Source organism: Lagopus muta, chromosome 1 (genome assembly GCF_023343835.1).
Source record: "Lagopus muta isolate bLagMut1 chromosome 1, bLagMut1 primary, whole genome shotgun sequence".
Taxonomy (NCBI): domain Eukaryota; kingdom Metazoa; phylum Chordata; class Aves; order Galliformes; family Phasianidae; genus Lagopus; species Lagopus muta.
In genome coordinates, this window is record NC_064433.1 from 44,977,492 (window position 1) to 45,001,352 (window position 23,861).

The window sequence follows — 23,861 nt, forward strand, 5'->3', positions numbered from 1 at the left end:
CTGGACACAGTTGGGGAACAGCATATCTTTGATTACTTAGCAGTATCTCACCACAGCCATAGACCATGTCAACCAATCTTTTCATTTGGATTAATATAGGGTTTTTTTTCTCTCTCTTTGTACCTTTTTCCAGCAACAGCCATGTAACAGGTCAGTGGAACAATACCAACCATCCCTTGCCAACAGCTGATATCACGTTGATATTTGTCTGCTGGACTTCCATTTTTACAAGAGTGCAGTTCCTCTTGTTCCCTGGACAGACTGCACATGTTGTGAGGAACAATATATTTGGCTCCCCTTTCAACAGTTACAGTTCCCAAAATTGAACAAGTCTGTAGTAATTCTGCCTTATCATTTTAATCTCCACATCTGCCTTTGAGCAATTTTTTTGCCTGCAACACACACAAATGTAACATTTCCTACTGATGTCACTGACATTCTCCTCCCTCTCCAGTTCATTAATAAAGTTGTTAAAAACCTTTCATTGGCCTTCAGGATGATTTACTACAGGTTGCTGCTTCCATGACTAAGGGGGACGTTAGCAAGTCTGGAACATCTCTGCAGTTTCAAGTCCTGCCTACAAGACAGACTGTTTACAAGACAGAAACAACATAATATCACAGTTTTCGGCAGCTGCATGTTGATTAATCCCTTCTCATTTTCCTCCCTTCTTTCAGAAGTTGTTTCTTTGTGATTTTACTTCCCCCTCAAAGTTTAGCAATAGCCTCGAGTCTCCCCTCTCCACAGTGTTCATGTACTTGGAGAGCTGTGGCTCAGAAATTCTTCATTCTTATTTGCAAAGGAGCTGAGTAATGGAAACAGCACACTGTAATAATTCTTTTAATCAATTAATAAACTAATTTATTGCTGGAATTATTTTTTACTTTTTTTGCCATTACATTGGGTCTTGCTGGCATGTTCATGTCAGTGATTCCAGCTGTGGTGGGTGGGATTACTCAGCAGCAATGCTGAAAATTACTTACATCAGTGAAGCTTTTTTTTTTTTTTTTTGGTTGTTTCTGCATTGAAATTTGTAAAAAAACTACTTCAATTTTCATTATCTGCTACTATAAGCCAGACAAAGACCTTATAAATCAACTGTTTTGCTCTTTCTGATCCTAATGTTTATACTCAAAAATATCACAGGCTTTCTGTGCTACACAGACAATTGCCTCTTCTATCACAAGATGTATGTAGCAAAGGTAAAATACGTGAGCTTTTTCAAGATTCTCCACGTCTTGCTCCCATCCCATTAGAAACAAGGGTGTCTCTTGTGTGTAGTGATAAAGCTACTTCATATTGCCCTTGTTGGATGTTCTGGGTGAAGACTTCTTTGTAAGCATCACTCTCTAAATTGGAGGTGTGGTAACACCTTGAGGTTGTGCCTCAAGAGCAGGGTGAGGAGCAGTACCTAGGCTAGGAAGGAGAGGCATCTCAGAAATGCCCATCTACCACGGGTGTAGGCAGCATCTTGCACGTAGCTTTTGACTGGGCTAGAACATCATGGTATAGTTCAACACAGCTGGATTTTAAAGGACAAACAGGACAGTGAGTCCTGTGTCCTAAAGTCGTATTTAATAGAATCATCCACCTTTTCTTAATTTCTTTTCCCAAACTGATACATTGATCACAATGGCCTGGTCAAGCCTAAAGAGAAGGTGAGAAAGCATTATGAAAATTAGACTCAGAACTTCAGTGCTGGGTTACTGCCTTAAGGGTGGACAATGTGAGCATGTGTTCTCTGCTGATGACAGCCTGCATCCTCCTCAGCAGCTGTGGTTTCATTATAGTATCATCTGACCCCCTGCTGGCCTCATTTTTCTCCTGAGCACTTCTTACACAGCCAATTTTTCTGTTTTTTCCCTCAGGATTCTTCACAAAGTCACTCTCCTTTGTGAGGAAAAAAGTCACTTTTTGCAGCAGAGGATCACCCCACACCAACCAGCACTGCCCAGTGTTGTTCCTCTCCTGCTGCAGCGTTGGTGGCGATCCCTGGCAGAACCCGACTGTATCTCTGGCTAATGAGTTGTCAGAAATTCGGCTCCGTCCCTCGCCTCCCGGGCAGGTTATTATTATGAGGGCTGTCAGTGGCGGGTGAGGATGGGGCAAGCCGTCCATTCTGCAGTCAGCGGGGAGCTGCGAATCTGTTCACAGGGGATCAGCGGGGTGCTGTGGGAACCGGCCTGCCCTGCAAGCGTCCACCAAGGACGACCATTCAAGTGGGTTCATGGCGAGCTCAGCGCGCCTGCCTCTAATGTATGCCCTAATGAGCTGACGGAGGGTGTTCTGCCTGCCTGAATGTCTTTAGTGTGGCAAAGTGGAGTGGACATTCCCATACAATAGTGGGCTTAAATTCAGCTTCTCACCGACGCCTAATTCATGGGCGGAACGGCTTTTGTGATACCTATAGAACAGAAGTACAGTAGGTCATTTCACTAACTAATTGGAGTTGACAATTGCATATCTGTCCATATCTCAGAGCCATTCACATGCCTCTGGAAATGGAGGAGGTATTTTGTCTTTCTACATGTGGTCAGCTACTGAGGAGGGAAAAATGTAGGTATCCTTCTGTGTTTCAGACAGCAACAGAGCTTTGCAACAAAAAACAGAAGTCAATGTCTTTTTCACTTCCTGAATGGCAGGTAGAGCATTAAGGGTCACCATTCTCACCTCTGCTCTCCACTTCTCAAGCGATCCTTCGTTTTCCCCCTCCATCATTTGATACCCACGCAGGGAAGCCTGGCACCCTCATCACACTTGCCAGTGATCCCACACAGGACAGATCAAGAGCCTTAGTCTTACACACACCTTCTAGGTGCTATCACTCCCTCAACAACAGAATGGAATAATAGTCATAGTAACAATGAAAAATGTTCCTGCTTTACAAATGACTTCACAGCTTGCTAAAAGCCACTTGCTGAACCAGCAGCAGGGATGAAACCAGCCATGAACCCACACCTAGATTGGTAGACTGCATCAAAGCTGCCATGTGCTGTAGTCTGTTTGGGCATAGCATGAATGGTCTTCAGTAGAGCATCTGGTCCTCAAAACATCAGCCACCATGATTGTGGCATTCGGACATTCTTCTGAAGAATTAACAGCGGTTTGGGCTAACTTGGGAGATTTTTATTATGATTTTTTAAACAAAAGCTTGTTTTTGTCCACTTGTCGTGCTAGAACCTCCAGGCTTTCTCAGAGCAGCCCTCAACTCAGTTAACAGTCTACTATGAAATCATATAATTAAATTAACGTCTTCTATTCACTGAAAGTTTATTCCACATAGGATCTAACATGTTGAAACTGTCTGCTTAATACTTTATGCTGGTACTGAAGGAGAACGAAAATTGGTGTTTCCACGTCTTGGAAGGAGACAAATAAACTTTATGCATTGACTCCATCAACTCAGAAGCAATTCAGTTGTTTGTGATTTGACATGGGGGTTTTCTAAGATGTTGCAGAGACAGAAAGCTTATGCGGCCACACCACAAAAAGAACAAAGATGAGGTAAACTGCCACAACGTTTTCCTAAGTATATTCAATAAGGGTATTACTTCGCCTAGAACAAAAGAATTCATGATGTTTTTGCTCTTAGGAAACAATGACCTGCTAGAAGTGTGGGAAATATGTTTTGCTTTTTTTTTCAAACCAAACAGTAAATGGAACACGCGTCAGTAAAGACAGCTCAATTTCGTTACGGTGGTGTGATCACAAAAACATTTTCTACCATGCAACTTTTAATTAGTCTCGCAAAAAATTATTCTGCTTCACTTATACGGAGTACAGTAAATGGCCACGTAAATGCATAAGGAATGAAATAAATACGCTTTGTTCAAATGTGGTGACCTTTGGGTGGGAGACAAAGATGATAAGAGAATGAAGTTTCTTTCTGTTTCCCCTTGTATCAATGTTCCCTCATGAAATACAGTAATTATGATAAAAAATAAACCAAAGTGAACTTCTTCACTTCACACTTCAACAGCCTTCCAGCCATACAGATGCATTCATGCATGTATGGCTGTCATTTCCAATCCAGACAATTTCTGATAAGCTTTAGCAATTCTGAGATGCTGCCAGTTTGAGTGACAACCTTGATACCTGCAACTAAATGGTTAATCTGTTCACCATTGTGAATGTAATCAGTGCTCTTACACACAACAGAATCCCACGTTTTTCTAATGTCTGAATAAAGTGGTTGTTAGTAAATAATACAGGCTTTACATACACACTAAATGTAGTACATAAATATAGATCACTACGGATGGCATTGACTGCATTGTTTTGCAGTATTGCAGATACACATATAAAACACATATTACATCTGAGAAAACACGGAATGTGCAGCATATTTACAAGTGACATAGAATGGATCTGCTTTTGTAATAAATATAATTGCATGATACTTTTCATTACAGCAACACTTCAGATGTAACGTAAGTGTGACTCATCTGTGCTCTATGGATTTTTAGTGCAATTCAGCACCCAGTTCCCATGGAACTCAGGGACATTCTGCCCTTGAAAGTACAGTGATTACTCCCATCCTGCTGCTATTTAAATGCACTTGAGATGATGTATACTTCCAAATGTGAACAACACAAAAACAGCGAAGGCAAAGGTTATGAAGACAAATGGTATTCCATTTCCCTCATTTGCTAAACACATTACAGCTCAGATCAGTGTGCTTAGCATGCACCTTTTGGCCCATCATCTGAGGTTCGAGTCAACCTGGCACACATTACAAATGTTGTATTTTTCATTTCTGTGAGCTACTGTATACCCATATATTGATTCTGAAACATTGAATCTGCAGTATTCCACATCGATACTGCAGTATTTTTCATGTGTACTTAAGTTATTAATGTTGATTGCTCAGTTAAAAAAACAATCATGCAAAAGAACACCATCTTTTCAGAATTAAGTCATTGGAATTCTGACAAACTTGGGGCTGCCAATAGCGGACCCATAAAGAAAACCTACTATGGATTGAATGTCAGAGAAAAGAAGGTCAGTTACTGATAAACTCAAGAGATACCTCAATAAATACAGATTCTTAAGTCTGGTACGTGTTTTTCCCCATATACCTCAGGGAGCAGAACTATAGTGGTATAAAGGTCACTGTCAGCATGGCCCATGGGAACAGCAGACCTGTGTCCAGCTGAATACCACGTGGTGAACAGCACCGTGGCAGCCAGGCTTCCAGCTGAACATTGCTGCAAAGTAAGCTGAAGAAGGACTGTTCACCTGTGGATTTGATATCCCTTGTTAAATACGTTCTTCCCTGTATCATTTAATCCTCAAAATCACCTTTCCCAATGATAAAGAATGATAACAGGTTCTTTTTGGAGTAATTCAGGAAGAACCCATAAAATCACAGGGGAGCTGAAGCGTTTTACATCCACTTCACAGAAGCATGTAAATCCATAAAGTGTCACAAGTATGAACTAGCCCCTTTCTAATTACATATCTTTAACCATCTGTCAAAACAAGTAGTCACTTGCCTTCTGTGAAGCATCATATAAAAGGACCACAGTATCAGTCCATTGCAATCTACAACTGATCAAACAACCTTAAGGATACTTTCAGAAGTAAAATTTGTCAGAAAATACTTCACATTAAGCATGGATATTGTAAACCTTTGCCTGTTGCACATCAAAAAATGGTACAATTTCACATCTAAGCTAGTGTTCATTACATATAACCCAGATTAAATAGATAAGTTTATTAAGTAAAGTTGGTAATGCTGTTATTAAGTTTTCACTGTTTTCCATTCAAAGCTCCTCTTTTTTAGCTGCTTATAACTTTGGCAGATTTGAGCTGTCTGCATAAACATTTACAGGAGTAGATCTCTAGAAAAGCTTTCCTGGAAAGAAGGAAATCTCTGCCCAGCTAATGTTTTTAAAGAAAATTTCAGCCAACAAGGTCACTTCCAAGAAAGGTTCTTGGGAGGAAAAAAGGTGACTTTCTCATTTAAAAAAAAAAAAAAAAAAGAAAGAAAGAAAGAAGCTTTTTTTTTTCTGGAAAACTTTCAAGGAGCTTTGGAGCAGAGACTTGGATATCAGAATAAATGGTCCTTGCTAAGGGTGTGCCTTTGGAGATGCTTGTGAAAATCTGCTGAGATGCAACCACCACGCTAATCCCTGATTGTACTCTTCTCCAAATAATAAGTCTGCACGTGCTGGTGGGAGCGAGCTGGCTCAGATAGCACAGTCTATTTGTTGGCAGAGAGGCAGGCTTATTTCAATTGTTTTGGTTACCCAAACTAGCTTAAGTATCTCTATCCTGCACTGCAGTAAACAGTGCGTTGGGATCTAATCTCCACACTCCCCTGTCCCTGTAAGTGCATCTGCTGCCACACTCCTGTGCAGAAGTGCTGGTTACTTACTGACCATCTCCAAACCCTGCTTACCTCCTGACCCTTCCCATCACCAATGGAGTTAGCTGTCACAGCATGAATGAGCAGCAAGACAGTGACTGAAAAGCAGCTGAAAATGGGCAGGGGATGACTCATACTTGGAGGCAGAAGCAAGAAGCAACAGGAGGATGTCCACCCAAAGTTTTGCTCTGGAGAAGAAAGACACCACATTGAGGTGAATGTCTGCCTCAACTCGATGCTGCTGAGCCCATTTGTGCTCCAGTGTAGGCAGGTGACAGCAGCTGCTAAATGGGCCATAAAAGACTCCCATGTTGTGACTCCCCATGTTCTTCTCCATCCTTTGTGCCATCCGCCTTGTGTGCTAAGTTCTTGTTCTCTGGCCATTCCCACAGCCAACCCCTTATTCCCATGACCCTTCCTATCTTGGGCAGGCAATGTCTCTGGGGTTTGTAGGGTCTGGGAAAAGCTTGCCCACCTACACAAGCTCGGACTCCTGCCAACTGCAGGATGGCAGCAGGGCTCTCAGGCTGTGCTTTCTAGTTTCTCTATGGAAGCTCTTCCTCCACCCTGCTCCATGGGGATGCACACGCAAACATGCCTGGCACTACAGCGGGCCCTCGGCTCTTCCTAACCCAGACAGGCCCTCTCAAAAGCGCCACCAGATTAGTGAAAAGGCAGAAGGCACTGCTCTCAGAGACACAGCAGTCTGTCTTCCAGCTGAGACATGGGCCCTGGGCTCAAGTTCAAGCCAAACACAAAATGCAGACATAGCCTCTGGAATACTTTCAGAGTCTGGGGGGTTGAGGATTTTTTTGTCTACAGCCCCTCCCTGGAAGGCAGCTTTCTGCTGCCCCAGGACCAGCACCAGCTCCCCTGGGAGAGGCACAAGCAGAGGCTCCCATCCCAAATCCCTCTTCCCTTCAGCTATCACAAGAATAGACATATCTGGCCAAATTAATAAAGCCACACATTCAGAGCGTCGCAATGTCATGGAGGTTGTTCAGAACATATTTGTCCCTGAAGCTGCCAGTCCTTCGTGACTCAAAGGTTTCTTTGGACACTGTGTCCTTATTTCTCTGCCTCACTGCTCCAGAACATCGCTTGGGCTCAGAGTTTTCAAAGAAGTTCAGGGATCCTAGATTTGGCTCCTTCTTTTAATCCAGCAGCACTTCTCTAACTTTCTCCTCTAGAGCAGCTTTCCTTCTGCTGTCTCTAATATGTCAAGGGAACCTCTTGTAAAGCATCTTATCTACCTTGACTATTGGCTCCTGGTGACCCACGCGCTCATCCAACAGTCCCATTGCTTAACCTCTCCTCTCCTCTCCTCTATCCCAAGATGTACTGTTAAAGATGGCTTTCCTCTGTTTGTCAGGGTAACTGTTGGTTTGAGAGGGCTTTGGCATGAATAAAAGATTGTCAAGGTTTAGAAACTACTGGTAGCCTTATATCTACATCACAGGAATTTCAGCCATGGATGGAGGTAAAAAGGACAACAGAAGCAGATAAGCTTTCTTCATACAGTCCATCACCAAACACAGAGTCTCCAGCATCAGACACTTTTGCTGATCCCTGCTCAGATTCCTCAAAACACTACGTGATTTGAAGCCAGCTATTAGTTTCTGTTAAGAAGTCTGTGTGAAAGCAGTTTCCAAATTCCTTCTTCACAATGCTTGGTGTCCCCCTCCCCTTTTTTTCCAGTGCACAGGAGAATTCCATTTTATTATTTATACAGATCACTTTGTTTTCCTCAGTACGTAACCTCCAATTCATTAATGTCAAAACATAAAGGAAACAAAAGCACATAAAGCAACAAAAGTTTTCCCCAAACCAGAAGATAACAGCTGATAATTAAGGAAGTCCCATTATTTCTTGGCAAAGGAGCCCGTGTTTTCAGAAGCACATTCTTAAAAGGCCTCCCTTTAATGTAGCTGCATAATTCACATGAATACTATTTTCACAAACAAATAAAGGTTTTCAATATGCATAAAAGAAGGCTTTAATGTTCTCCTAATTCCTGTACAATACCCATTCCATAGCATCCCCAGTACAGTTTGTCCTGGTGAAAGGTTCACAGCACAGCCACACTAGAAATCTCCACATAGAGAGCAACAGATTTTTATGACTCCCCCGACACGGGCTCTTGTTAGTGCACAACCCCAGCCTCTTAGATTCTGGATACCCACCTCTGAAACACAGTTTGGCTTGGTTTTCAGCGATGGGGGGAGAAAGTACAGGGACAATAAGGACAGCAGCACACTCTTGTACTATTTTGTCAGTTTTAAATCAGTCTCAGGTTCATCCATCATGTGCCAGGGTTAGTTCTGTGCTGCCCTAACACACTGAGTTTATTTTGATGCCAACTTCTCCCTGAAGGTGTTGTCTCCAGGTGAAGACAGCATGGGAGCTTCATCCATGGTGTCTTCAATGTGATGGTTGCAATTCCAGTGGACTCGAACTGTCTGGCATCACAAGTTGCTCAGTGTGGGAGAACAGTGCAGCAGAGCAAAACTCTTTTACACAGGCATCAGGAAAAGGTCTGAGATGTTCAGCCAATGTGCAGTTCAGATGTTGGAACCTGGGATAGCTCTGGAACTTTCCTTAAGTAATGTGCTTATGACAGGGAGCACAGGGTTATCGCAGGGAGCTCCTGAATAGCTCTGGACAGCTCAGTTTTCTCTCAGCAATTTGTGAGAACAGGAGCCAGTCCCCTCTGCTGAGTATTCAGGTGATATGGTGTATTAATGATGTCATTGAGCTTTTGCACTTAGATAATGTCTTTTAGGGTATCCTTCCACCAGACATGCTGCTGCTATCAGATGTCCAGCTGCTCAGCGCATTTCCTTAGGAATAAGTGTGGGCAGTCATGCTAAATTCCCAACCAAGCTGTGTAAGAGAATGCTATTCATCCATCCAAGATCTGAGGTTTGTATTAATCTACTACAAAAGCACTTTCCTGTTCATTTCCCGTTGAGCAACATCCTAAATATCCTGAGCCAAAGGCAGAAAAGAATGCAAACTATTACTTCCCCTATTACGTGAGGAAATACAAAGAGGACAAAAGGTGAAATTCACCCCTCTGCTGAAGGCCACAAGAAGACTCACGTAAGCATACCGTCCTCTGACTCAGAATGATTCAGTCAACAAAGTAAACAGCAAATTCCTCACAGGGGGAAAAAAAGAAAAAGCTATTTTGTTTTCCGATTAACCAAGTTATCCAGTTACCTAAACAAGATGTAGTCATGCGTTCTGTGCTTTCAGTACATCTTTCTACCCTACCAGCAGGCAACACCTCATCTGTAGCTGATGAGGTTACTGACACATGCATTCTTGCACTGATTATGAAACCAGAAGCTGAGCACTTCTGCTCTCAACTATGACTCCAATACTGATACCTATGACTCTGAGAAATGCGTCTATTTTCCAGTGATTTTACAACAATATTTAATCATCATATCACAGAATGGCCTCAGTTGGAAAGGACCACAATGATCATCTAACCACCAGACCAGGCCTCCCAGAGCCACATCCAGCCTGGCCTTGAATGCCTCCAGGGATGGGGCATCCACCATCTCCCTGGACAACCTGTTCCAGTGTGTCATCACCCTCCGTGTGAAAAACTTCCTCCTAATATCTAACCTAAGCCTCCCCTGTCTCAGTTTAAAATCATTCCCCCTTGTCCTACCACCATGCACCCTCATAAACAGCCATTTCCTCTCCTGTTTATACACTCTCTTCAAGGACTACAAGGCCACAATGAGGTCACCCTGGAGCCTTCTCTTCTCCAAGCTAAACAAGCCCAGTTCCCTCAGCCTTTCTTCATAGGAGAGGTGCTCCAGCCCTCTGATCATCTTAGCGGCCCTCCTCTGGACCCACTTCAAGAGCTCCACGTCTTTCTTGTACTGGGGGCCCCAGGCCTGGACACAGTACTGCAGATGGGGCCTCACAAGAGCTGAGTAGATGGGGAGAGGGGGACAATCACCTCCCTCTCCCTGCTGACCCATCCTCTTTCAACGCAGCCCAGAACACAGTTGGCCTTCTGGGCTGCAAGCGCACACTGCTGGCTCATGTCCAGCTTCTCATCCACCAGGACCCCCAAGTCCTTCTCCAACTCATATATTAGAGGAACTGAGTGTATTAAGAAATGAATGTAGCTGGTCCTGTATTTCTCGGCCCAGGGAGCACCTTCTCACTCCGTACAAGGAAGGCGTGCAGCAAGCCGCCCGTTTAAGGCACAATCACCTTGCAAGTTCAGCACTGCCATCTCGTGGAAATCCGTCTGGCGGGAAAGAAACATTAAGAGCTGGCCAGGCTGAAAGCAGTCGTCAAAGCTGCTAAATCCGAAAGCGGAAAATAACGGACATCCTGCTGATGCAGATGTAGCTGCACTCCATCGCTCTCCCTGCGCAGCGCTACGTTTCTCCTCAGCCAGCAGAGCAAGCTGGCGGGGCACTCCTGGCACGTTGCAAAGTCTCCGCTGGCTGCACATGGCACAAACCCCGCCCTCCGGGGCCTGCGGGGATCTGGGGGCTAAGGGAGCCCCAGGTGGAGAGGGAAGGCAGGGAGGGAAGGGCGAAGGCCGAAGTGAGCAGTGCGGTGGCACAGGACCGCGCCGGTACCGCGCGGCCACCACAGACGGCACCGCCGCGCGGACGCCGCGCGAGATGGTGGAACGGCTCGCAGCACGGCTATTGGCTGTAGAAGAACGGGGTGGGGAATCCAGCCCAACCAATGAGAGCGAGCTCTCAGCCCCGCCGAACCAATGGACGGCCTCGCTTTTCCCTTCGCGCGCAGTGGCGACGTAGCCAATCGCAAAGGCGGCGCAGCGGGGCGAGAGGTCAGAGATCGGCGCGGCGCCCCGGAAGTGGAAGCCGGCGGTGCGCTGCCTTCCATTCTCTCGCAGCCCGCGGCGCGCACGAGGTGTTCCCGCGTGGGCCTGCGTTTCTCGGGCCGCCGCCGCGCGCCCCGTCGCCATGGTGAGGGTGGCGCTCGCGCGGCGCGGCTCGGCGCGGGGCGGGCAGGGGGCGGCGCGGGCGGCGCGGGGGCGGTGGCCGTTGTTAACGGTTGGGAGGGGCGGGCGGTGCTGACCTGCGTTCTCCCCGCAGAGCCTGCCCCTCAACCCAAAGCCCTTCCTCAACGGGCTGACGGGGAAACCGGTGATGGTGAAACTGAAGTGGGGGATGGAGTACAAGGGCTACCTCGTCTCCGTTGACGGCTACATGAACATGCAGGTGAGGCACGGTGAGAGAGAGGAGAGGGAGGGACCTGGGCCCTGGGCGCTGCTTGCTGGTGGGGGAAAAGCAGGGCGCTTCTGGGCTGCCCTCAGGTCCGTGTGGCCGGAATTGCTGCGAGTCAAAGTGGCCGTGAGGCTCCCGTTGATGTAATCTTTGTGCTGGTTTTCGTTCCAAGCTTGCGAACACAGAAGAGTATATCGATGGTGCGCTGTCTGGACACCTGGGGGAAGTTTTGATAAGGTAAACGTGGTGTCTGAGCAGGGGAGTGGGGTCTTCTAAGTCTTGTGTTACTGCTTCTGTTAAAGCTTGTGGATCTAGGAGCTGTGCTTCTTGTCTGTACTGGAGTGCTAAACGTCACTGTAACTCTTGTGTAAAGGCTATGGGCTGTAACCTTTAAGCTGGGATCCCTTCTCAGGAGAGAAATAGTTTCAGAAAGAAAAAGTATTTAAAGAAGTATTTATGATCCCTTTCTCAAGTAACGAAACACCTTAGTTCTCCAGCTTATTGCAGGTCTGTAAATCCTCTTGGCAGTAGTAGAATGTATTAGGATGCATGAGTTATTGTTGCAGCTGCTGAAAACATTGTGTGCGTGGAAATAACGCTTGACCATGGCTGTTAATCCACATGAAAAACTTTCTTGTACATCACTGTTAACTGCCTACTGCTTTCATAAACTTGTCTTGTATTTGCAGTGAATCTTTATGGAAAAGCTGAACAATGTCAACAGCGGCCATTTTTTGCACAGGTCTTGAGTGTTGCCAGGTTGCAGTCAAGTAGGAAAATGCTTAAAGCAGTGTATTTTTGAGGGAAACGAAGGCATTTCAACTAAGGGAACTCTTGATTCTATTTACAGGTGCAATAATGTTTTGTACATCAGAGGTGTGGAAGAAGAGGAAGAAGATGGAGAAATGAGAGAATGATGTTTTGTATGTCTGCAAATAAAGTTTTTTCTTTTTTTTTTCTTTTCCACAACTTTGTAATCAGGTGTTATTTTTGTTGTTCTTGTATTTTACTATGGGGGAATTTCACTCTTAAAAAGGTCTTACTGATGTCCAGAAAAAAATGCTGGAAGAATAGGTAATGCTGTCAACTTTAAACTGAAAGTCTTTGAGTGAAAACAAAGTATGAAACAAAAAAAAAGAAAAAACACCACACAACTAAAGCTTGTAATTATTAGGCATTTTCTTTCAAGGGAAGCACTGGAATTTAAATGGTTCCCAGAATGAATTAAATCTTTTAAGGTGTGTTCTCTAAGACAAAACAGATGGCTCACTCTCATATCGCCTCAGTGTGGATCAGTGTCAGAACTCTGCTGTTGCATGGCTGTGCTGTGGTGCAGACTCGCCTACAGTAGAAGATAAAGAACTTTGTGTCTTTAGCATGTAACTCACAGCTACAATGACAACAGAAGAGTCCAGGAGTAGACTGAGGGTGCTGCAGGAATAGAATCAAAGGCAGGAGAATCTTGTGTAGTCTTCATGACTAATATCCATACACAAAGACTCTCAGCAGCTATAAAGATTTGTGAATTTCAGTGGCACTCATAGAGTTAAAACACCCTGTGAATTGGGAATGCTTGATCTCAGTCTGCTATATTATGAAAAAAAAACAGAACACCAAAGTAACAACAACCCACTCTTAGTTATCAGGCATCCAGAACACTATAAAGTTTTGGCAGGAACGCAGTAACTTTCTCAAATGTTAAGAGCAATCATTGACATTAACAGAAGCTGTTCCTTGCCTATCAGCATTTCCTGATGACAACCGTTGCTTTGCTAATGCTGCTAGTCAGAGCCTCCCCATGTGAGGAATCTACCTGCAGCTGTAGGTTGGAGAGGCATTCTGCAAGCCAGAACACAAATGGCTATACCTCATGGATTTGCTGTGTGTAACTTTGTCCCTTCTTGTCAATGACTGCTTGCCATATACATCTGTTGTCAAATACAGATGTATATTTTCCATTTTGCAGATGGAGAAAATAGAGCAAAAGCAGGCAGTGACCCAGCTGTGGAGGTAAAACTCCCTGACACAGAACATGAAACCTGCTCCTGTATCAGTGTAGTTCACTGAACTGTGAGCAAGCCACTGCAACTGAGCTTCAGTTTACTAAGAAGTGGAAATGATACTTAATGCCCTTCTCAAGGTTTTGAAGTGAAAAAGGCCCAATTCTGTTGAAGAAATCTCATGTTCCCATTAGGAAAAGAGCTGATTAAGCTAAAGCCAGTACTAGCAGAATAGATCAGTACTTTTAAATTGGAGCTGGGCTTAGGACACCTCAAAACAAGTAGAGCAAATGTATTCTTAAGTATTTTCAGTAGCAGGAATGAGAGGCAAAACAATATCTGGTTTATGATACAGTATGCACAGTTTAACACATACGATGCAGAATGAGGCCTTTCCCATGTTGCCATTGATAATGTCAGCAGTGTAAGTATTAGGAGAGGTTGGGACTCAGCAGCCAGCTGCTTCTCTTACTGAGAGCTGCTCCTCTGCTCGTAGAGTATGTGGGGCTGGGATGAGCTGGGTGAAGTATAATCTTAGCACTTCATCAGCAAGCGATGCCGTCATTGTGATAACATCTGCGTGATAGTGTTAGCTTTTCAGAATAACTGGGAAGCTCTAATGTATGCCGGGCAGGACTGAACTGCTGTGCTGAGCTTCACCACAGTGTGCTGTGCTGCATGCTTGACATGTCGGCTCGTGCTGTTGCTGTTCTTTAATTTCTGTTTTCATACATATGGTGATACTGCTGGGGAAAGCCAAAATAAGCAGCGGGAACTCCTGAAAGCAGTACAGCACCATCTTCCACCTCTCTTGCTCATTTTTTGCACGCCTGGTGAGGGAGAATGCTCTGAAGGAAGACACACATTGCTTTGTGGTTCAGCACTTGAGCCAACATACCCATCTGTTTCTGCTATATGGGAATATGTGTACGCACTTCAGTGTTGCAAGTGTTATACATTGATCCCTTTTCTAAATGAAAAGAGGATATCTAAAGACTACTGCCACAAAGGCAATTGAGGGACCACCTGGTTAGAAATAAATTCCACTTGCCGACGGGGGATTACTGGAGCCCTATTGCTCACTGTGTCTGAAGAGAGAATTATAGAACCACAGAATCACCTGAGTTAAAAGGGACCCACGAGGATCATCAAGTCCAACTCCTGGCTCCACACAGGACCACCCACAAATCACACACTCAGTCTGAGAATGTTGTCCAAATGCTCCTTGAACTCCGGCAGCTTGGAGCCGCGCACTGCCCTGGGCATTCTGTTCTGCGCCCACCGCCTCCTGCTGAAGCACCATTCCCACTCGACCCGCCCCTCCCCTGCACAGCTCCGTGCCGTTCCCTCGGGCCCTGTCGCTGTCACGCAGAGCAGGGCTCAGCGCCTCCCCTCCGCTCCCTGTGAGGAGTTGCAGCCGCCATCAGGCCTCCTCTCAGCTCCTCTGCTCTGCTCTGAGCTAACTAGGGAAGCTCAGCCGCTTTCATGCGCTTTGTCCTCCGTGCCATTCAGCACCTTCGTAGCCCTGCGCTGGACACTATGGAGTATCTAGAAGAAAACTGAACATCCGTATTTGCTCCCTAGTTTTCCCATCCCTAACTCTGCAGGGGGCAGCAGACTCTAACCGACCTTTTGATCACTGATTTGGACAACCAGTGTCTGCTCCGGTAAAGGAACGCCGCCTGGGTGCCTGGAGCACCGCGAGGCATTACGTTCCCGTGGGGCTGGGACGCGGCGTGCTAAGCACACCATTCGGAAATTCTCCATTCCGTTGTGGGGTTTTGCTGCCCACCTCCAGGGCAGCCCCGGCTGGACAGGAGGGCTTACGCCCCGCCCCGGGGGACTTTGAGCTGAGCGGCAGGCTGCCCTCCTCTCCGACCACCATTTGTGCCAGCGGGGGCATCGTGCTGTCTGCGGCCATGGCGGGCGAGTACCGGCTGCTGCTGGCAAATGCCCGGCAACTGGTGCTGGTGTGCGGCCACGGCGAGCAGTACTTGCTGCGGGAGGGCATGGCGAGGCTGGACGTGCTGCACGATGCCAGCCTGGTAGTGGGGCTGTGAGTGCTGGGAGGAGGGCCGGGAGGAAGCAGAGCGTCCCTGGGTCGGCGCTGGGGCTTAGGTCTGGGCTTAGAGGTGCATCGGTGATATTCTCCAGACCCTGCCCTGGGTTGGAGAGCTGGTGCCTCAGGTGCTCTGCCAGCGGCTCGAAGCTTAATTCGATATCATGCTCAGGCCTTTGTGTGTTGCCTCCTGTTTGCAGAGATGGTTATATAAAAGCTGTGGGCCCGGCAGATGCTATCCGCCGCTGCTTTGCAGGAGCAACATTTGAAAGTCAAATTGACTGCACTGGGAAGTGCGTATTGCCAGGTGGGTGTGTTATGCCTTATTGTTGTCATACAGGAGGTCTGCAAGCCTGAGGGGCTTTGTAGGGAGCTTCTGCTTTGTTAAACTTGTTTGCATGCTCCCACAGCTCTGTCATACAGCTAAATAACAGGAGTGTATGTATGCTGTGTTTCCTTTAGGTCTGGTGGATGCACATACACATCCTGTGTGGGCTGGTGATAGGGTGCATGAGTTTGCAATGAAGGTAACAGCGTGCAATCACAGAGCTGGGGTTTACCTTCCCTTCCACCCCCCTGTTTTTAAAAACTGAATGCATGACCCTTTCTTCTTTCCGGTGACATTTCTTCTGTAGAAAATGGTATAATTTCTGTCAGGTAATCTAATAAAGGGAGGAGGAGTGATGTCTGAGGACTGTAGGCTGTGAGAGCACTGTGAATGTAGCTTTTGCAGCCAGCCTGAGTCTTTGTGCCTTGACTCCTGGCACTCCTTGTGCTAGGAGTGTCAGTTTCTGTTACCATTTTCATCTTAAAGTCTTTTTTTTCCTTCTTGTTTTTCCACATAGAAGAGTCTTTAAGAAGTAGGTTTTCCCCTTAGGTTCAGAGGGAAATAAATCTTCAAAGGAATTTTTAATGCAGCTTTTTACATCATTTCTTTGCTCAGGTGGAGGGGACAGATAGAAGAGGAGGGAGGGTGAATTAATGGGGATTTGTTTTTCCTCTTTCTGTCTATCGCTGCAAAGAGACCTCAGGGCACTTTCCAGAATCTCTGGGATAGAAAATTCACATTTAATGGCTAATTTTAGGTGTGTGGTGGGTGTTTTTCTGCCCCTTTTTTTCCCCAAGCTGGCAGGTGCTTCCTATATGGAAATCCACCAGGCTGGAGGAGGAATACATTTCACCGTGGAACACACCCGGAAGGCCACAGAAGAAGAGCTGTTCACTACTTTCAAACACCGACTTGAACGCATGTGCAGAGCAGGATCTACTTTGGTTGAGTGCAAGAGCGGATATGGCTTGAACTTAGAAACAGAACTCAAAATGCTGAGAGTGATTGAACGTGCTAGGCAGGCCATGGATATGGGCATTTCTTCAACTTACTGTGGAGCTCATTCTGTGCCAAAGTAATATAGCTTATTTTTTCTTGCTATCTTTGTTACTGTTTTGCATTGAAATTTGGCTGTTATTTTGAGAAAAACAACTTCTGACTAACCCTCCTAAAATATAACAGAGTATATTCAAAGCTATACATCTGTGTTACCCAGTTTGGGTCTTCTTAAATCCCCTTTTTTTCATTCATGTGGTCATGTCCAGAATATTTTACTTGGATTTTCTATGACCCATCAAACTTAGATTCTGCCTCAGGCGTTTATTCTGACCAGGAGGAATTTTGCAGCTCTTCCCTAATCTGAGACCTGAGTGTTCAGAGCACAGGCCCTCTGCTGGCTCATGAATGTTTGGGAGAGTTACATACTGAGGGAAGCATCATGAATTGGTGAGCTCAAGTTTTCAGATCTTTATTTCCTTCAGCCTTAGTAACAGTGTAGGATCTCAAGAGAGCATGTTGCCCATGGGTTTGGGGCTGGAAAGTGCTCTGTTTAGGGATTCAGATGCAAATAAGATTATGGGTTTGTTCCCCAGAATGTGAGATCAAGACTTAATGTTTCCCTCTGTTTTGTCTTGGCTCTGGTTCTAATCTTTACATTCAAATTACTCCAAAGACTGCTGAGCCTAAATTAAAAGAGGGAGAAGGCTTGACATGAGCTCAAGCAACCCAGACTGTTTCAGTAAGAGATGAACAAAGGAAGGGCAGTGTACCAGGTTTTACTGTGCTTTGTGACTGTGCAACTGTGTTCATAAATCAGAATAGAATGTGAGTTCTTGAATTTACTGCCACTGTAAAACTGAAAACTCACCCACATTGAAGCTCGTCATGATTTTACAGTGCCTGAAATGAGGATAGAGATGTCACCGATATTTAGCTGCAGTATGTCACTTATCTTTAGATCTTAAAATTGCAGAATACTAACTTTAATTTTGGGGTTGTTAATTCTTTCAGAGGCATTTACTCTCCTGGGTTATCTTTGTGTAATTGAGGGTTCATAAATGATTCTGACATTGGCAGATCTAATCTCAGGAGCTCTGTCTGATTTAGAAATGGTTACCTAGTTATTACTCTGAATGATATCATCAGAGGAGGAGATAATGATTTGTGCTACACGTACCCTTTGAGCTTTGATATTTGCATAAAAATACTGCATGAATATCATTTTAAAATTTAAATAATTATTTACATATTTTAAATAGTTATATGTTAGGATACAATATAAGTAGATCAGACTATATGGATAGGAACGCTGAAGTTTTGGTTCGTAAATGTCCCGTGTCTTGTTTAGCATCCAAAGAAATCAGCCTTATAAAAACAAATTGTAATATTATCTTAATATTCTTTAAATGGAAAGTAAGTCATGTTTGGATCTACGTAAGTTACAGTGCTTTTATTTTTTAATTTGAAGGTTGAATGATTTGTATTTGCATTATTTTCTCAATAATTTAGCAGTTGCATGTATGGTTTGAATGTCTGCCAAGCTTCAAAGTTGTTTTTTTTAAGGCTCTGTAACATTTTCTTTCCCTTAGAGGGAAAACTGCTACTGAAGCCACAGATGACATTATTAACAACCAGCTCCCTAAACTGAAAGAACTCCAACAAAGTGGTGAAATACATGTTAACAATATAGATGTGTTCTGTGAGAAGGGAGTGTTTGATCTGGATTCTACCAGGAGAATTCTTCAAGCTGGAAAAGATACAGGTTTACAGATTAACTTCCATGGTGATGAACTCCATCCGATGAAATCTGCAGAGGTACTTCTATCTTAACGTACAGTGAAGCCACTTTTTGGTTTTGCTTTGCTTTTCTGATACTTGAATCTGTGAATTAATTTCAATTTTCACAGCCAGTTTTTTTCCTAAGATTTTGCAAAGTCCATCATTCATAGGTGGTAGGAAAGTGCAGCCGTTGTGCAATTTTGGAGTGAAGGACATGGAGAGAAATATTGACTTCTGTGACTAACATGCACTGCCTAATCAAATATTGACTTTGCTCATCTTCCACATGCGATATGGATGGGGAACCCAGTGGATATATATGAACACAAAGATGACAAAAGCACAGTTTATATACAACTTGGAAAATGCTTTTTCTTTTAGAGTGTGTCTAGCCCTAGCAAGTTGTACAGTAAGCACACTCAGAGCACGGGTTTAGTCTAGTGTGGGATCAAGGTTATTTTTTAAAGACAGTCTGTCTGATTCAATGTTTTGCCATCATTTAAAGAATCCTTCTTTGCTGTGCGATAGCTATTCTTGTCTTTTTTAAAAAAAGATTTTAAAATCTTTTTTTTTCATTATATAAAGCCTTTTTGCTGCTTTCCTACAGAAAGAAGCAGACACATTATTTGTTCAGCAGCCAGTGCCAGACCTATCACTCTATTTCTTCTGCTTACTTTGTGGGCAGGAGTTAGTAATGATTTTATTCATAGCAGTCCCATAGTTTGCAAGTTTGCTGTTAGAAATGCCACTGAAGGTGTACTGCCAGTCTGTACTTCATATCTTAATGAGCTGTGATTAGCTTTTCATGCAGCAAATTAGAAAGTATCTTGTCTGCATTTCATTGGTTCTTTCAGGCATTCTTTATGATCTTTCTATTAGTAAATTTCACATTAATAATGAATTGTCTATTCCAGTTGCTTGATGACAACTGAATTAACTCTTAACAGTGAGTAATGTTGACTATTCTCTCAGCTTGGAGCTGAGCTAGGAGCCCAAGCTATCAGCCACCTAGAAGAAGTTAGTGATGAAGGAATCGCAGCAATGGCAAAAGCTAAGTGTGCAGCTGTCCTTCTGCCAACCACTGCCTACATGCTAAGGTAAGACCACTAGATTGGAGGAATCAAAAAACCCCACGGTCCTTGTTCTGGCCTCTGGTAATACCAAGTGTAAGCGTGTATCTATCCATTGATGAGCAGGATGGATCAGTGAAGACCATCACAAAGAGCTGAACAAACCTCTTCATTTCTTACTTCTGGTACACATCCTTAAAAATGAGGCAACATTGGGTAGTGGTTACTCAGTTGGTCAAGGTACTTTCTAACTGCCAGGTGACATTCATAATGTAAGTGAATGTTTGGAGGTCAGATTGATGAAGCTGAATTGCTGTGCTACCTTGAAGTTACACCACCGCAGTGAGATATGTATATAGATATCAATGGGGGAATGGGCTTTTATGAAGCAGCTCACCATAGCAATTGTTTGCATTAACATTGCTAAGTGAGAGAAATCCAACATATACAAATGAAATTCACAGCCTCAAGTTCCTGTTCTGAATTACCAGCAGAACTGGGATGAGACAGACTATTGCATTGGTTATGCCACTGCTCGTGTTGGCAAGCCTTCCTTCGAAGCTATACAGATCAGAAAATTACTTCTTTGAGAAATGAAGATTTTCACCATGTAAATCCTGAAGTGGCTGAGGCCTGGATAAACACCAGCATTTCATTGGCCTGCAGCCTGGTGCTTGATAGTGTCTTTTGTCACGTGCTGTTACTGCGGAAACAATGGACCACAGTTCCATTTGTGTTATCCATAGGATGATTGGTAGCCAAGAGGAGAATTTGGCCTTTCATTTCCAAATGGATTGATGTAACTGAATGCATTAATTTAGCCAAACTGAGTGATGACTTTCGCTTTTGTAATTCATCATGTAATAACTAAGTGAATGGTACTGACAAGCGTCTTTTGCCCACTAGACTGAAGCAACCTCAAGCCAGAAAAATGTTAGATGAAGGAGTTATTGTTGCTCTTGGCAGTGATTTTAATCCTAACGCATACTGTTTTTCAATGGTAAGCGATCCCTAATACTTACAAGAACATGAAATAACAAAATTTTCTGCTGGTACAGCTTGTGTATAGATCTTACATGCCTAAAACATTCTTCATATCCACAAAGGGAGCTGCATGCCCAGCTTAGACTTTTGGTCCTGCCTGTTTATGTGGGGTGGTACTATTTGCCAGAAGTTCTTGAAATTTGGAGGGGTTTGATTTTTCAAATGCACCAAGAGTCTTAGAAAACAAGCTTGCAAGTTCCCAATTTCACATTTCTCATGTTGGAATTGGCAAGATTTACATCGTGCAGCACAACTCCATTTGTTGCTTGAGGTGGGAGGACAGTGCTTTGGGATTTGAGACATAAACGGTTTTATTTGCATATTGGTAACTCCCATTTTCTCCTTAATTTTCCCATTAGCCTATGGTGATGCATCTGGCTTGTGTAAATATGAAGATGTCAATGAATGAAGCCCTAGCAGCTGCCACCATTAATGCAGCTTACGCTCTGGGAAAATCAGACACACATGGTTCCATAGAGATTGGCAAGCAGGGGGATCTTGTTATTATAAATTCATCAAGGTATGTTTTCTATTGTTGTTTGTAATGTGATTTAACATAAGGGACTTAGGTTTTCACTGTGTCATGGAGAGTGGAGAGGTTAATGTATTCCTTGGGCTTCAGAAGTTACTTTCATCTATAAAAGGGGACACTGATAACATTTTATATCCACTTTCATTTCCTTTAATCATTCCAGTGGAGGATAAGGCCTAAGACTTTTAGGGTTAATATTATAAGCAACATATGCCTAATTACAAATTATTTGAAGATAACGCTTATTTGTGGAAGGAATTCTGCTGTACTGTACTCTACTTGTAGATGACTTATTGTATTCATGCAACAAGTGATCAACATGTAAACATGGAATTCTGAATTGTCATTAACATGGCATAGAGCTTTCCCATGATTAAATCAAATATGTTATAACTGACAGGAATACTAGGTGTGTGACATGCTTCTGTGCAAGTATGGATATTCTTAAACATCTCGTTGTCTTTTTAGGTGGGAGCACTTGATATACCAGTTTGGGGGACATCAAACATTGATCGACTATGTTATAATTAAAGGAAAAGTTGTCTATAAAAATGACAGCTGTGATATGATGAGCAGTTACTGAAAGAAGACAATCATTTACATGGATTATTTCAAAGTGACAGACAAATCAGATTTGTATTTACTAGTAAATTGTTTCACTGCTTATCTTACCACCCATTTTATTCAAATGAACTCTATCAAGCAAAAAAAAACCCCAAACCATCAATTAGATCTATTTGAATTAAGACAGTTTCCTGAATATTTCAATCTGTAAAATTTGAGATAAATAAATAAAACCACAAAACCAATGACTTCTGAATGAAGAAAGAAGTTTGGGTCCAGGTAAGACATGGAAGTGTGATGTTATGTAACCTGTAGCCTAGGGCTGGGGTCTCAGGCATGCATGTTTGGAATGGCTTTGGCAATACTGGGAGACCACAGCACCTTGAAGAAACTTTCATAGCTCCCAGGTCTGCTGAGTCTTGAACTGAGCAGAAAGCAGGAGCCACTGACCTGGTAGGAAGCACAGTGTCTTACCTTTCTGAGAAGTCAAGTCTCTTGGTTTCTGCAAACTTCTGCAGAAAATCAGTGGGGACCAACAAGGTATCTCTTAGCAGCTGAACTGCAACATCCTGCCACATTTAGGATCTCATAGCAGGCATTAGAAACAGGAAGGGAAAATGCAGTGTACAGCACTCACTGCATTGCTGAAAGTTTGAGTGCAGTGTAGGAGGGGGAATGAAATAAGATCCACTAAACCTTAGAGATTACTCCTGTAGGCAGTTAATGCATTGAGGTTATGGTCTGGTGAGTGCAGCCAGGCTCTGAAAATACCAGCCAACTGAAATCTAAAGGTGACCTGCAGTCTCATATAGATGCTCCAACAAACCACCACCTGAGCTCATTTATTTTAGGCTGAATCTGAAGTGACATGAGACTCATTTGTCTGTATGTGCTTGTGATGACCAGTTAAGTATAATAACTCTCACTAAGACCAATTAGGAACTTCAGAGCTTGTTTTTTTTTTCCAAAGCTCTCTCCTCTCCCTCTCTCTCTCCTCTCTCAATTATTACACTTTTTGTGAGCTTGTACCATCCTCTGGGGAGGTGGTATGTGGAAAGAAGATAACACAGCTTTGGAGTTTAACCTGTTACATTGCTCTAAGCAGAGAATCTTGGATAGGGAGGGTCTCTGTGCACACTGGCTGAAGCTCTTCTTCAGCTTTTCAAGTGGAAGGTGGCTATAGAAACAAAAACACTTACCTTTCTTAAGAAAAAAGTCATTAAACTATACTTCATAAGCATGAAGAGCTTTGCATCAAAGAATTGCCGTCAACAATAGCATCTGACCTGGACTGTGGGCAGAGCTATTAGTGAAGCAGACCCTCAATGAAGGACTGTAGTCTCGTTCTGGTAGGAGCTTTATCATGCCCTTCTGATCTCCCTGAGCCATGAGGTTATTAACATACAAAATGTAAGCCACATGTCTTTGTTCACATTTGGTTTTCCTTGCATTCATGCTGCTTGGGTGCTATTTCCCACATCTGAGGTTATAGCAGCAACCACTGGGGAACTGTGGAGGGCCGCTGGTTTTGCTGTTGGAGAAACTGTTATTCAGCCATATGTTGAGGCTGAAGGCAAATGTTATAACAACCAGATTGTTGTATAACAACCAGACTTGTGTGCTGTAGGGGGTCATCATCACAGCTGGTTTTATTTAACAGCTGGCTGGCTGTGAGATGGAAGAGCTTCAGCAGGAGTTTGAGATAAGCTTGTTGCAGAGTCTGTAGCTGGAAGGGTGGAGACAGATTTGGCACATGGGAGAGAAACAGAGGCCAGAGGAGGGACCTTGCACACCATAGTGTTGTCCTAATTCCCAGGTCTGCTTATTGCTGAGCTGTGGACCGATCACCACACTCATGTTTGTAACTTGGAATGACAGGCCA

General features: G+C 43.9%; 2 protein-coding genes across 6 annotated transcripts; both read left to right on the forward strand.

The window, feature by feature from the left end:
- Window positions 1-11,194: 11,194 nt before the first annotated feature.
- On the forward strand, window positions 11,195-12,567 carry SNRPF (small nuclear ribonucleoprotein polypeptide F). The gene is made up of 4 exons (XM_048933283.1): window positions 11,195-11,343; window positions 11,473-11,598; window positions 11,777-11,841; window positions 12,455-12,567. Exons 1-4 carry the CDS (start codon window positions 11,341-11,343, stop codon window positions 12,519-12,521), a joined length of 261 nt encoding a protein of 86 aa, XP_048789240.1. The 5' UTR covers window positions 11,195-11,340; the 3' UTR covers window positions 12,522-12,567.
- A 2,683-nt stretch (window positions 12,568-15,250) lies between these two features.
- On the forward strand, window positions 15,251-22,224 carry AMDHD1 (amidohydrolase domain containing 1). Of its 5 annotated transcripts, XM_048961202.1 has the most exons (9): window positions 15,422-15,660; window positions 15,864-15,970; window positions 16,126-16,190; window positions 16,789-17,066; window positions 18,580-18,805; window positions 19,742-19,866; window positions 20,746-20,839; window positions 21,243-21,403; window positions 21,884-22,224. In XM_048961202.1, the coding sequence occupies exons 1-9, from the start codon at window positions 15,524-15,526 to the stop codon at window positions 21,996-21,998; spliced, it is 1,308 nt and encodes a 435-aa protein (XP_048817159.1). In that variant the 5' UTR covers window positions 15,422-15,523; the 3' UTR covers window positions 21,999-22,224. The 5 variants fall into 5 exon arrangements, with proteins under 5 accessions (XP_048817195.1, XP_048817159.1, XP_048817188.1 ...); XM_048961238.1 differs by lacking the exons at window positions 15,422-15,660; window positions 16,126-16,190 and adding an exon at window positions 15,251-15,271; XM_048961231.1 differs by lacking the exon at window positions 16,126-16,190 and having other exon boundaries at window positions 15,434-15,530.
- The last annotated feature ends 1,637 nt before the right edge of the window (window positions 22,225-23,861 follow it).

Bases quoted from the DNA above. Each gene is read 5' to 3' on its own strand.
- AMDHD1 (XM_048961202.1), top strand. From the start codon at position 15,524: ATGGCGGGCGAGTACCGGCTGCTGCTGGCAAATGCCCGGCAACTGGTG. The intron at 18,806-19,741 runs GTACTTCTATCT...CTATTCTCTCAG, and splicing joins ATCCGATGAAATCTGCAGAG to CTTGGAGCTGAGCTAGGAGC. The intron at 20,840-21,242 runs GTAAGCGATCCC...TTTTCCCATTAG, and splicing joins ACGCATACTGTTTTTCAATG to CCTATGGTGATGCATCTGGC.
- SNRPF (XM_048933283.1), top strand. The intron at 11,599-11,776 runs GTGAGGCACGGT...TTTCGTTCCAAG, and splicing joins ACGGCTACATGAACATGCAG to CTTGCGAACACAGAAGAGTA. The intron at 11,842-12,454 runs GTAAACGTGGTG...TTCTATTTACAG, and splicing joins CTGGGGGAAGTTTTGATAAG to GTGCAATAATGTTTTGTACA.